At 40.0% G+C, this 12,420-nt stretch overlaps 1 protein-coding gene across 11 annotated transcripts in view; it reads left to right on the top strand.

Annotated features, from left to right (window-relative positions):
• Positions 1-12,420, top strand: part of LOC108615683 (protein qui-1) — a 61,233-nt gene that overhangs the window by 25,505 nt on the left and 23,308 nt on the right. For all 11 annotated transcript variants that reach the window (XM_089469986.1, XM_089469984.1, XM_089469982.1 and 8 more), the window contains 5 exons: positions 5,355-6,113; positions 6,278-6,588; positions 8,919-9,079; positions 9,165-9,309; positions 9,434-9,599. In XM_089469986.1, coding sequence (XP_089326112.1) covers positions 5,919-6,113; positions 6,278-6,588; positions 8,919-9,079; positions 9,165-9,309; positions 9,434-9,599 — 978 coding nt within the window. In that variant the 5' untranslated portion in view covers positions 5,355-5,918. The remainder of the gene's footprint in view (positions 1-5,354; positions 6,114-6,277; positions 6,589-8,918; positions 9,080-9,164; positions 9,310-9,433; positions 9,600-12,420) is intronic.

The raw sequence follows: 12,420 nt of genomic DNA, 5'->3' as shown, positions 1-12,420 counted from the left end.
CCTGTATATTAATATTATGCATTTTCAACACATTTTATTTAATTAATTTAGAGAGGCTTTTTAAGCGAGTTTTTTTTTCTATATGTTAGAAGTTAGAAAGCGATTTTTTTTTATCGTACGCCATGCCTTCTAAGACCAAATTCGCTCAACATACACCTAGAAAAATTTACTCTCATATTCAGAGGGTACCTGAAAGCACGCAAAATAAATTTGTGGCATACTTGCTGGGGCGTGAGGCGGGGAGCGTAGTGGGTAGACTCTTCGGCAATTTTAAGACAACAAAGTCGGTGCAGAAGTTTCTGCTGCCTTGGCATATAAATGCAGGCCATAAGGCCCGAGAAACTTGTTTGTATTAGAGGTGGAGAGAGGGTGTGGGAAGGTGGGTAGCTAAATAGAGGCCGACGTAACAGTTGCAGGGGCAGCGAGTGCAAATGAATAGCAACTGCTCTAATTTTGTATGTCGGAATTTGGCTTAAATATTTATAAGAAAAATGAGCAGCTAAGCGACTAGTATGTGTGCGTATGAGTACATATGTGTGTGTGTGTGTGTGTGTGTGTCTGCTAGTGTGTGTAACACAGACACGCACACACACGTGCGCTGCGACGCATTTAATATTAATGCCACGCAATCGGAATGAGAGTGCCGGGCACATACGTTGCATGTTCCACGTTCCACTTGTTGTTGTTGTTGTTGTTGTTGCCGCTGCTGTTGTTGTTTGCCAGCGCGTCTAAAATGTTTGCCACATTGTTTATTTGCTGAATTTGCGTTCTTTTTCGCTTTCGACCATTACTTAGCACAACCACGCCCCGCTGCCTACCGCCCACCCGGCAGCGTCTTTTTTTCCGTCTGCTTGCTGTTTGCCATTTGGGCTCATCCTGTTCTTTGTGTATGTTTGTGTTTTGCCGCACCACTCGCACCACCTGCTTCACGTCTCTCGCTTCACTGTTGCCAGCCTGTTGCGGCCTTTGACTTATTACCATTAATTTATTTATGCGTAGCGCGTCACAACCAATATTTTATTTTCGGTTGCGCCTCCTTCTCGCCAACCATGCCACGCCCCCCCCCCCCCCCACATCCTATGGCCTTTTCGCTTGGTTATACAATATGAAGAAAGAAGCCTAAATCACTTGGCTTTTGCCTGATTTAAGCTCTGTAGCTGTGCCCGATTCTCCGACTCGCCCGGGGGCCCCAAAAGTTATGACTGTGTAACTTTTGCCAATCAGAGCAACACTTAAAGCAACACCAATACAGACACAGAGAGAGGCGCGCACACACACACGCACAGATATAATGAAAGCCTTAAATGTGGCATTTTAAGTGCTGTATTTAGTTTTATGTGCGCTTAATCAGCTCTTTTTCATTTAATAGATTTTTTTTTTTGGCCAAAAAGGGCCTGGGTTGCATTATTAAAGCAAGGAATTGTTAATATATTGTATATTATCGGGTATATCCTTTAAGGTTATATACTATACACTCACTCCTAAGATTTTAGGGTTATTTAAGAGCAGAGATTTGGGTCGTTCGGATAATAAGATGGAAATTAAAATTTAAAATTAAAGCTTATAGGAGAGAAGAGAGAAATAAATGTTTTGATTTCTTAGGGATGCTTATGATAATTTAATACTTTTATTTAAGCGTATACATAATGCTGTATATTTATTGAAAAAAGACTTGCTAAGGTAGAAGAAAGTATAATTGCATTAATAGCGAGTAATACATTCATGATAAATAATACTGGCACTCATACTTCATGCACTTCATATGGCTCTTTGTAGTCCAGGTAAACAAAATTATAAATTATAAATCATGATTATTGATCTCACGAAGCCACATAATAAATTTCATATAACTAGGTAGTTTTTCTGGTATTTAACCAACACTGGAAAAATTAAATCAAAATCATCGATTATTATCAGTTATGAGATGAGCTAACGAATAAACTGAATGTTAAGCCCTTGCATGGTATAGGTATAAATATATATTTAAAATATCAAGCTTCTTGCTTTTATGGCTTATGAGATTGATGAGTGTATAAAGACGAACGGACGGATGGGCGGACAGATGAACGTATAGGCAGACGAAAGGATGAAGGGACGGATGAATGAACGGAAGTATAGACGGACGGATGGAGGAGAGTGCACGGCGGGCTGGATAAATGGATGGACGAACGTATGAACAGACGGACTGATGGACGGATAGACGGATAGACGGACAGACGGACGGATAGATAGAAAGATGGGCGGATGGATAGATAGACGAAAGAGGGCGATGAACGGACGGATGAACTGACGGATAGGCGGATAGGCGGACAGACGAGTAGACGAACGTGGGAAAGAACAGGTGGACTAAAGAACCTAGGGGAGAATAAACATAGAGATGCATATAACTAGATCGACTAAACTCTGCTATTATATTACTTGACCAATAAGAAGACAAATATTGCTTAGTGCAAAATTATACCTTCCCATCAGCTTCTCGTATGCTCCTGGAAATAGCTATAGTTGCCTGCCATAGTAGGTATAATAAAGTGAAAAATGCTGTTCTAATTAATAGAAATGTCTTATATGTCATTATTATATATTACCAAATTAATAAAACTTCTTTGCCCCAGATCATAAAAAATATATAGCTAAAATATATGCTTACGGTATTCAATTTACAATTCCGTTAGCAACCTCTAAGAGATCTTACAAACTTTGCGTAAGCTCCGGCACGTGCCTCTGCAATTCCAGGGCAGCAGTCGAGCGTAAAGCACTTAATAACTATCGGAGAATTGTAGTGCACAATAGTGTCATTGCCCGTGTTTAATGCAACAAATTGTGACCTCAATTATGCTGCCGCCTTAGGCTTGTTGGCCACATTGAGGGCAAGGCTGTTGGTCGAATGGGGTCGATGCAACACGGCTCAAAGCTTGTGCAAGACTGTTGCAAGGCTGCGTTGGCTGCTTGGTAAATATTTAATAACAAATATATGAAACTTAAGCAACGCTTAAATATGCCAACTCACTGTCACGCCCACAGATAATAGATAGTCGGTCGGGGGGCGGGCGGGCTAAATGCTTGGCCCCGCCTAATGGAAGTCATTTGACACCGGCCAGTGGCCAGGCTGCTCACTGATAAGGACAGCGGCACTCTCTCTCTCTTTCTCTCTCTCTCTATCTCTTTCTGTGTGTTTGCCTTGGGCCATATGTTAGAGCTAGTGTGGACATTAATTTCCAGCACCCACTGTCGTCTGTGCCTGCGCCAGCTGATGGAGCCGAGTGTTCGCTGTGTGCAGGAAATTGACTAATAATGGGGTTAATCGGCATGCGGATCGCTTTCATTATGGCCTAGGTAATTGTCTATTGCAATAGCTCAGTTAGCCCCATCTATCTGCCTGTGTGTGTGTGGGTGTGCGTTTACTTTTGGCAGTCAGTATACAAATCTGATTTGGAAAATGAAAGCAGCTGCCTACATTCACAGCCAGCGCTCATTAGACGCAATTTGTTTGACCATTAAATATTTATTGACTTAAGAGGAGGCATTGGGGATTGGGATGGGGATTTTCCTGGGATTCGGGTTTCCATAGGGGCTGGGTTTGGGTTGCTTAGTGAAGTGTGCTGTCATTGCAAGGTCGCTTTGGTAATTGCAGTACGCGTTGCCTTCGCACCTTTCATTAAGATATCTGCACACATACATACATATATATTTTTTTTATTTATTTATTTATGTACACATCTCTGTGGCAGCCTTTGAGCCTGGCTGCTGTTTAGCTGCGTCCTGGCCAATACTCAAACGAGCAATTTAGCCAACTCATTGAAGCGGAATTAATTGCAATCGATTTTGTTAGCCAAAGAACTCGCCATCGAGTCTTCATTAGACCGTTGACTGGCTGTGCTTTAAGCCCTGGCCCAAAGACCATGCGCCCATGTCCTGCTCACTCCATTAATGCCCCAAACGCGTTGAGCTACGAACAACACATAAGAACTACACTGATTTCATTTATTGCAGACGCCTTTGAAAATCCACAAATTTATTAACATTTCATTTAGCGGAAGGTTAAACAAACAACACAACACATTGCTTTGTAAAAAAGTGAAATGTTTTTAATTTATATACTTTAACTTTTGTATTTACCTGCGCTAATTAAAATACAAATTAATGTGTGGTCGATACAAAGAGCTCTTATGTTTGATTAATGAATTAATTGCAGCTATATTCATAATTTATTTCGCATTTTTTCTCTGAGTATATGTGTGTGTGTGTGTGAGTGGGTGTGCTGCGAGAGAATAATAATAAATTTGACGTACATATAAAGGCTGGGCAGTTAACAGAAAGTTGGCTGCCTGCCTAACAGAGGCCAGAAGTGCTTGCTGAACAGAGGCAGATCTGTCTATTTAACAGAAGCAGAAAAGCCTACTCAGTAGAATCAGATCTGTCTACTTAACAGGTATAGAGCTGCTTGCTTAACAGAGGCAGAGAAGCCTACTCAATGCAGGCTGATCTGTCTGCTTAACATATACAGAGCTGCCTGCCTAGCAGAGGCCAGAAGTGCCTGCGTAACAGAGGCACAATTTGTCTATTTAACAGAAACAGAGAAGCCTACTCAGTAGAATCAGATCTGTCTACTTAGCAGGTATAGAGCTGCTTGCTTAACAGAGGCTGATCTGCCTATTTAACAGAAACAAAGAAGTACTCAATAGACGCATATCTGCCTGCTTAACAGAGGGCAGAGCTGTTTCACTGTTTAAAGACTTACTCAAGCGTGAATCAATAGAGGCAGAACTTTATTGCTTAACTGCCTTCTGTTAAAGCATACTAAATATTTAACAAAAGCCAACTTTTCTGAAAGCTAAATATGTTAATTTACTTATAGATTACTTTGCCAGCTAAAAATTAAGCCATCAAGCTAAACTCAAATTGAAGCTAAAAGCCAACTAATCTAAATGGATTTTCGTAAATTATGTGATTGAATTTCATCTACTCAATTAGTTTTTCATTTGACCTAGTTCCGAAAGAACTTTAGAGCTTTAGAGTATATAAATGGTGAGCGACAAATTATTGTCGAATGATTTGCGCAATGCGATTTAAGTTGATTTTGTTGTTGTTGTTGCTTGTTGTTGGAGCAGTTTGGCAAACAAGTTTTTAGTTTTTAGTTTGAATTTGGCTCAATCTACGAGAAATGCAGTGAACTGTTAACACATGCCACAGCTCGTGTCAGCTCGCTGATCATAAAACAGCGATTCGCACCAGAAAAACTTTGTGAAAACTTTTCTATTTATTTGCTGAACATTTTTGTGCGCTTCCTTTATTTTTTACATAAATTTTCGCCAATGCCATAAATACATTTACGCTTTTCAATTTGGGTCTCGCAGGCAACGACAAGCAGGACGAGGAGGACGTGTAGAACGAGGAGGACGTAAAAAGAGTTCAAACTTTGCCACGCGGATCGCGATGCACACGGGGCAAATGCTGGCGGCGAGCTGCTGGCAGGCAATGCAAACACACAGTTCCTGTGCCATCTACCACACACACACATAGATACGCACACACATATACTGATACATATACAGATACTATATAGATACAAATGTGCAGCTATAGATACAGCATGCATGCGAATTGATGTTGAACATGTGCCAAAGCTTTGCGCTGCTGTTAGCTGCCGCGAGGGCAACAACAACAACAACAACGACGACGACGCCGTTGCCACTTGATTTTGGCCAAGTTAAATAAACAGGGCAACAGACATACGCATACACGCACACACACATACGCACATCGAGCTATTTCTCGCACACACGCCTATAAACCATAAATAAGGCTAAAGAGGGAGATAGAGAGAAAGAGAGAGAGAGAGAGAGAGAGTTGTCAACAAACTGTTTGTTTTTTGTTTTCGTTGCCCCGTCGTGTTGGCTTGAAGCATTTGTCCAACCAAAATGGCAGCGCCCATCGACGAGAGCGTACTCAATGCGCTGCGAGGCGTCACCACCGCCCAGACACGCCTACCCAAGCCGCTGCTCATCAAAATCTACGTCGCCAGCCTGAAGCAGGAATTCTATCAGGAGCGACGCATGCTGCTCGAGCTGGTCGGACCCGAACTGCAAACGCTCTACGACGATCGTCAAATCGAGGTGGGTTAACATAATGTAAAGTGTACAGCAAATGTATTTAACAGAAAGTATAATTATCATAGCAGAGTAAATTCCTTTAGAATCTTAACAGCAATCGCCGTAGCTCTGTTAGCTTCCTGCCTTGCACATTTAACATTGCTCAAGAGTTTTTCTACTTCATGCAGCTGGAAATCGTGGACATGCACTTTGGCACCGGCGCCCTGGAGGTGACACAGCTGGACCGTGATCCGTATATGCTGGCCGACTATCTGCACGAGATCGACACTTGCCATGCCCACTCGAAAAGCGTTTTCTTCTTGGCCCTGATTGGCGACGGCATTGGACGCCCGCCGCTGCCCACGCACATCGACGCAGACATCTATGCAGCGCTGCTGGCCGCGGAGCAGGTGACAGCGCCAGACAAAGAGTTGTTGGCGCGCTGGTATACAGTTGCCAGCAAACCCAAGCAGCAACACGTACTCAAACGGGACTATTGGTAAGTCGTACGACTTCTGCAAATTGCCTTGAGCTCTTGTTAGCCAACTCAATTGCAGCTGCTTACACAGTGCACGCAAATGTTTACACAATTTCGTAAGCTAACAAGGGCTGCGCCTTTTTTGTGGGCGTGGCGCACGTTATATGACTTCCAATTATGCTAAATGTCAACAGCTAGCTGCATTAGCCAATTGCCAAGCAACTACAAAGCGATTGCATGCAAATTCTTCGAATTAATAGCAAAAAATACATTTATAAGGAAATTTAAATTTTTTCTATTTATAAATGTTTTACCGTTTGCCATGGCTCAGCATTGCACTTCTAGGGTATTAAGTTGCAATTTATTTATCTTAGAGTGAAAATTTGCGTACTAAAAATATGCTTAAATAATTTTTATGGTACGATTATCTGGATTTATTTGAAAATAACAGCTGCGATTTGGCTGTTTATGATTAAAAACAGATTTATTATTTATAGGCTAATTTAGAATTGCTAAATCACAAATTAGCCGGAAAGCCAAAATGGCTTTATTTAATAGCAATAAAAAGCACTCAACCGAAAGCTGTCTGCTATAACACTCTGCTGCAGTTGTACGAGCGCTGCTCACAAGAGCGCTGTAAGTTAACATAAGTCTGTTAAGCCCAATAACTTTTGTAGGCTGTTTACTGTTTGATTACTTTCCATGTTGACTTCAAGTTTTGTTAATTGCAACACAAATTCGGTATATTTAATTTCCGATTGCGATTTGCTTGGAGTCTTGAAAACTTAACAAAAAGTGCATATTTAATGCAGAGCTGACATATTTATACAGTGTAACATAGATCTGCTGTGTGTAGTTAGTTCACCGACTAACAGAGTCTGTTAGCTCCAGCCGCTAGCACACACATCAAAAGCACGATGGTTAGTTAACAGGATCTGTTAACGCTAGCTTCTCAGCTCCAAAGAATATCAACGCAGCACTGTTAGTCAGCATTCTATTGACTCGCAGCTGCTGTTAGCTACAGTCCACATTTACTGCTGTCTTCTTAAGTGTTTCCCATTTACTGTTTAAAACCATTTTTGTTGTCAATTCGTTTGCTTTTGCTTCTCAGTCAACGTGCTTAAGCTTCCACTTAGCCGGCGGATATGCAACTAAATGTTTAGCACACTGCGAGGCACTCACTTTGACAGCGGCACGTTTATATCACATATCCTTTATCCTGCTCAAGGCTTTTCATTTGCGCTCATGTCGCTCGAATGCTGATGGCGATGATTGTGCTTAATGAAATTCTTAGTTCTTTACCATTTATTGCCACTCACAACAAAGCGTGACAAGCTGTTCGATACAAACACACACACACATATATATATAGTATATACATTTATCTTTAGTGAGTGTAACCGTCTGTGATATTTGAAATGGTTGTTTAAAAGAATGAAACTCAATTTACTATTGACACGCTTGACATTTATTAGCTCAAAGTTAACGATTGGCTTTTGATTAAGTTTGTAAGACTTTATGAAATGGAAACACTTAAGATTTGGATTGAATAAAATATATTGTGCTGTGACATATTGACATCCAAAATTATTAAAGAACTTCGCATTGACAATTCAATCAAATCCAAAAAGGGATTAGCTGAATATATAATGTGGACTTTCGGAATAAATTAAGCCAAGTCACGAAAGAGAGCGAACAACTTTTAAATGAAGCAGGAAATGAAGGAGAAATGTGGCAATTAAGGCTAACAGCTGTTGTTGGCCCACGACTCTTGAATGGCCCTTCAAACTAGTTTAAGAATTGGGAGAAATTGAGATATTTGATTAAAATACGTTCCCTTAGGGAGTGCCGACTAAGAGATACTCTGCATAAGTGCTGTTATTTGGAATATATTTTTCTTATAGTCAAAATTGTATTGCATCATTATTTGCTCGATTATTATTGTCTTATGATGATCATATTCTTTTTTGTTAATTATCATTATCTTAAATACAAATATGTTAATTATTGTGGTTGTCCGTAGCTTAATTATCATTATCATTATTATTTTTTTAAGTCTATGAGTTATCATTCCCAAAATCATCAATTTAAATTGATGAGAAAAGGAAAAGAAAGGAGGGAAAGAAGAGGTTTAAGAGGTAGACTATATCAACTCACTGTGTTTTGCAGGTTCAGCACATATACAGTTCTATAACTAAAAGCAACATACAGAAAGAATATAGTCTATATATCACATATAATAAGAGCAGGACATATCTTTCTCAGCATTTTCCTGTTATTTCCCGAGTGCACATCAATGTCTGCCTCTGTTTACATATAAATATATCTGTCTCGGTCTGCATAATTTACAGCTCGTTGACCGCAGATGAGTGGCTGGCCGAATCACGACAGCTGCGACAAGTGCTGGACAGATCTCTGCAGCATCTGGCGGCAACAACAAAGGCAGATCTGCTGCGGCGTGTGCAGCTGCTGCGCCGCACTCAAATCGAACAGGAAGTGCAGCAGGCAATGGGTAAATGTGAACGGAAACAGTTAACAAGAAATTCATATAAATAATCAAATGTCCCACATGCACACACACACACACACACACACAGCCCACTCGAGCGAGAAGATATTGGCCGTGTTCCGGGAACGTGCTGCCCAGTGTAGCGGCCGGGATGTGGAGGCGGGCGAGCGATTGCGTAAAATCAAGGATGAGCTGACCATGAACCTATCAACGGATAATCACACGACTCTAGTGTAAGTGGCCAAGAAATCAGGCATCAGGGGGCTCATTAATCTAATCGGCGACACATAATACTAATGGCTATTATCATAATTATCATTATCATAAACATAATTATTGTGATTGTTGTTGTTGTAGTGTGCCTGGTAACGCCAGCAGCGAGGCCATCGATCCGGACAACGAGGACCACGAGGCATATTTAAGTAAATTCAAGAACAAAGTCACCGACAAGCTGCGTCTGCTAATCGAGGCGCACATTACAAATGATCCCGATGTAATCAAGGGGAGGAAAAAGACTGTGCAGGTGAGCCAAACAAAGCCAACAGAGGGGTACGGGGGGGGGGGGGGGGGGGTGGTGTGGCAGCTGCGCCCGCAATTAACATTGCAGACAGCTACAAAGTGGTTTTTGTCGGCGCCAGTGCGAACATTAAATTTAATTTATTTTTACTCAAACAGACAGCAGCGAAACATTTGTTTTTGCATACCTTAATCAGTAATTGTAAAGGTAAAAGAGAAATGAGAGAAAGAGAGAGAGAGAGAGAGAGAGAGAGAGAGAGAGAGAGAGAGAGAGAGAGGGAACCCGCTACATTCCAATTGTTTAATGCTTAAAGCAAAACATTCCACAAATGAGAAACACTCATAAATTAATTCGAAGCATTTTACAAGCTCTAAATTATGAGCTCCTCTGCATTTGCTATTCAAAATTTGACAGCATATTCTCCAGATTTTGTTTTCTTCGTTCTTGGCTAGCACTGGGGACAGGCACTCCCTCCATATTCTATATTCTGTTATGGGCCTGAAGCGACGCTCTGGGCAGGTTAATTAAATATGTGCGAGAGTTTATGTTAGGCAAGTAAATTATGGGAATGAGAGGACACAGCCTAGAGGCTAGAGAAATTTGCTTAAAAAAGTTTAAAAAAAAAAAAAAAAAAAATTAAAAAAAAAAACAATAAAATAAAATATATAATAATAATAAAAAAAAATAAATAAAAATAACAAAAAACAACTGCGTAAGAAACATATACATTTGCTTTTAATATATTAGTAAAATATAATATAATAAGAATAATAAATAAAAAAAATATATATAAATAAACTTTATTATTATTATATATTTATATTTACCATCATAATTATAAATATTATTTTATTCGCGTAAAAAAATCATAAAAAAATTAATATAATAATAAAAATGAATATTATTATTATTATAATTTTATAAATATATTAAATTTTTTTTTTATTTTATTTATTTTTTTTTTTTAAATAAAAAACACAAATAAAAATATCAAAAAATTTTAAAATATATTAATGAAATAAAATAATAATAATAATAATATAATAAAAAATTAATATATTTTTATTATTATTTTTATTATTATTATTATATATTTATATATATATATATATATATATTTCAGGGCCGATGTTTTATATTAGTTATCAACTATTTTAGCTAGCTATAAACAGCCAAACCACTAGCAACTTCTGTCTGTATAGGAATATTTAGGCAATCAACCACAGCTATTCAATCGCAGACATTCCCGTTGATTACTAAACTGTCTACTTAAATTTAGTACTGCTATGCTTTTATTCTCATTTCTGCATTCACATATAAATTATTTCTACAAATACATCGAGAGCCATATTAATAAATGCCAGCAACTCTCCTGCCTGGAGCATTTAATATAGCCTGTCGCATATCGAAGGCAATTCCGAGAAACACATATTGATATTACATATTTATAAAGTCATCTATTATTTATTGCACCAAAGTCGTTAGGAACTATAGACGGCATAGTCTCAAGTCAATCCATTATTAAATATATATAACCTCCCTCGGCTGATTTATTGTCGACTTTCTATTAGTGTGGCTTACATGGCATTTTCTCTGGCTTATCAATTTCGTTCGTTCAATATTTGCTGAAACACCTGTGAAATTGAATTGCCAAATGGCTGATGGGCAGAGAGCAGCAACAGCAACAACAACAACAAAAAACGCAAACGTGTAAGCAAACGAAAACAGAGAACGAATGTAATAATAATGGAAGGAAATCCAAAAAGCAAAGCCAATAACAAGGCATCTTCATTTTCTGGCATAAACAGGGCTGGATTTTTGCTCGGCTTTCACAGCCGCCAGCCATAAGTATTTTTGGCTCTACACCCACCAACCCACCGCCCAAAAAAAAAAAAAAAAAAAACAACAGCAACGACAAGTTGCCAAGATGCTGGCAACAATTTACTTTGGGCTGGTGGTTTGGGCTGTGTTTGAGATCGCTGGATGACTGTGTCTTCCGGACTTGCCGCATTGCTGGCCACGAACTGGCGCGTTGGCTTTTGTTAAAAGCATTTAACATTTCAACTTGGCCAAAACGAGAAAAAAAATCAGCAGCAACAACAAAAACAACAACAGCAGCAACAGCAAAAGGGAATGCGAAGGACGCCGCGTAATGCGAGCTTTGTCTGCCCCATTAGCGGACGCACTCTCTGCCACTGCCACCCGCGCCCTCTCCCTCTCTCCCTCTCTGGCTGCTCCACTTCTTCCGCTGGCTGGCCCCAATACGAGCGCCGGCTGCTGCATGACATATTAACACACTTACACTTGTGCACAAATGCAGCCCACACGAACTGCACTTGTTTGCACTTAACGGCAGCGCATTCACTGGCAAACACGCCACGTCATGCCACGCCCCGCGCGTCAAGAATCCTTGAAATTTAAAAGCCTCGCCAGTGCTCTGGCACTATCTTAAAGTCAACGCCAAAGCGCCGGCCCTGGATTCGGTGTGGTGGCATTAGCTCAAGGCAGCTTTAGCACTTTGACAAAATGTTGTGGCATTTGGAAGTCGTCAAGTAACCGAGAAATATGCAAAGTGTGCACGCACACAACGATAACACCATACAGCCAGAAGAAGAAGAGGCTGAAGAAGAAAGGTTTCACATGGCGTATGCGCAATATTTCTATGTATTATGAAATCGTATGCAAATGTCGAGCTAATTAAGCGACTACTTCAGCACATATCTGCACTTGGCACACACACACGCGCACACTCACACACACACACACACATGCACACCCAATCCTCCTACCCACCCACTTGACCGTTGCTGCATGTTTATGTGGAAAT

Source organism: Drosophila arizonae, chromosome 5 (genome assembly GCF_054131065.1).
Source record: "Drosophila arizonae isolate 15081-1271.41 chromosome 5, UAZ_ARI_1.0, whole genome shotgun sequence".
Classification (NCBI taxonomy): Eukaryota; Metazoa; Arthropoda; class Insecta; order Diptera; family Drosophilidae; genus Drosophila; species Drosophila arizonae.
The sequence above is the reverse complement of the archived record's forward strand: the minus strand, read 5'-3'. Positions and strand labels throughout refer to the sequence as shown.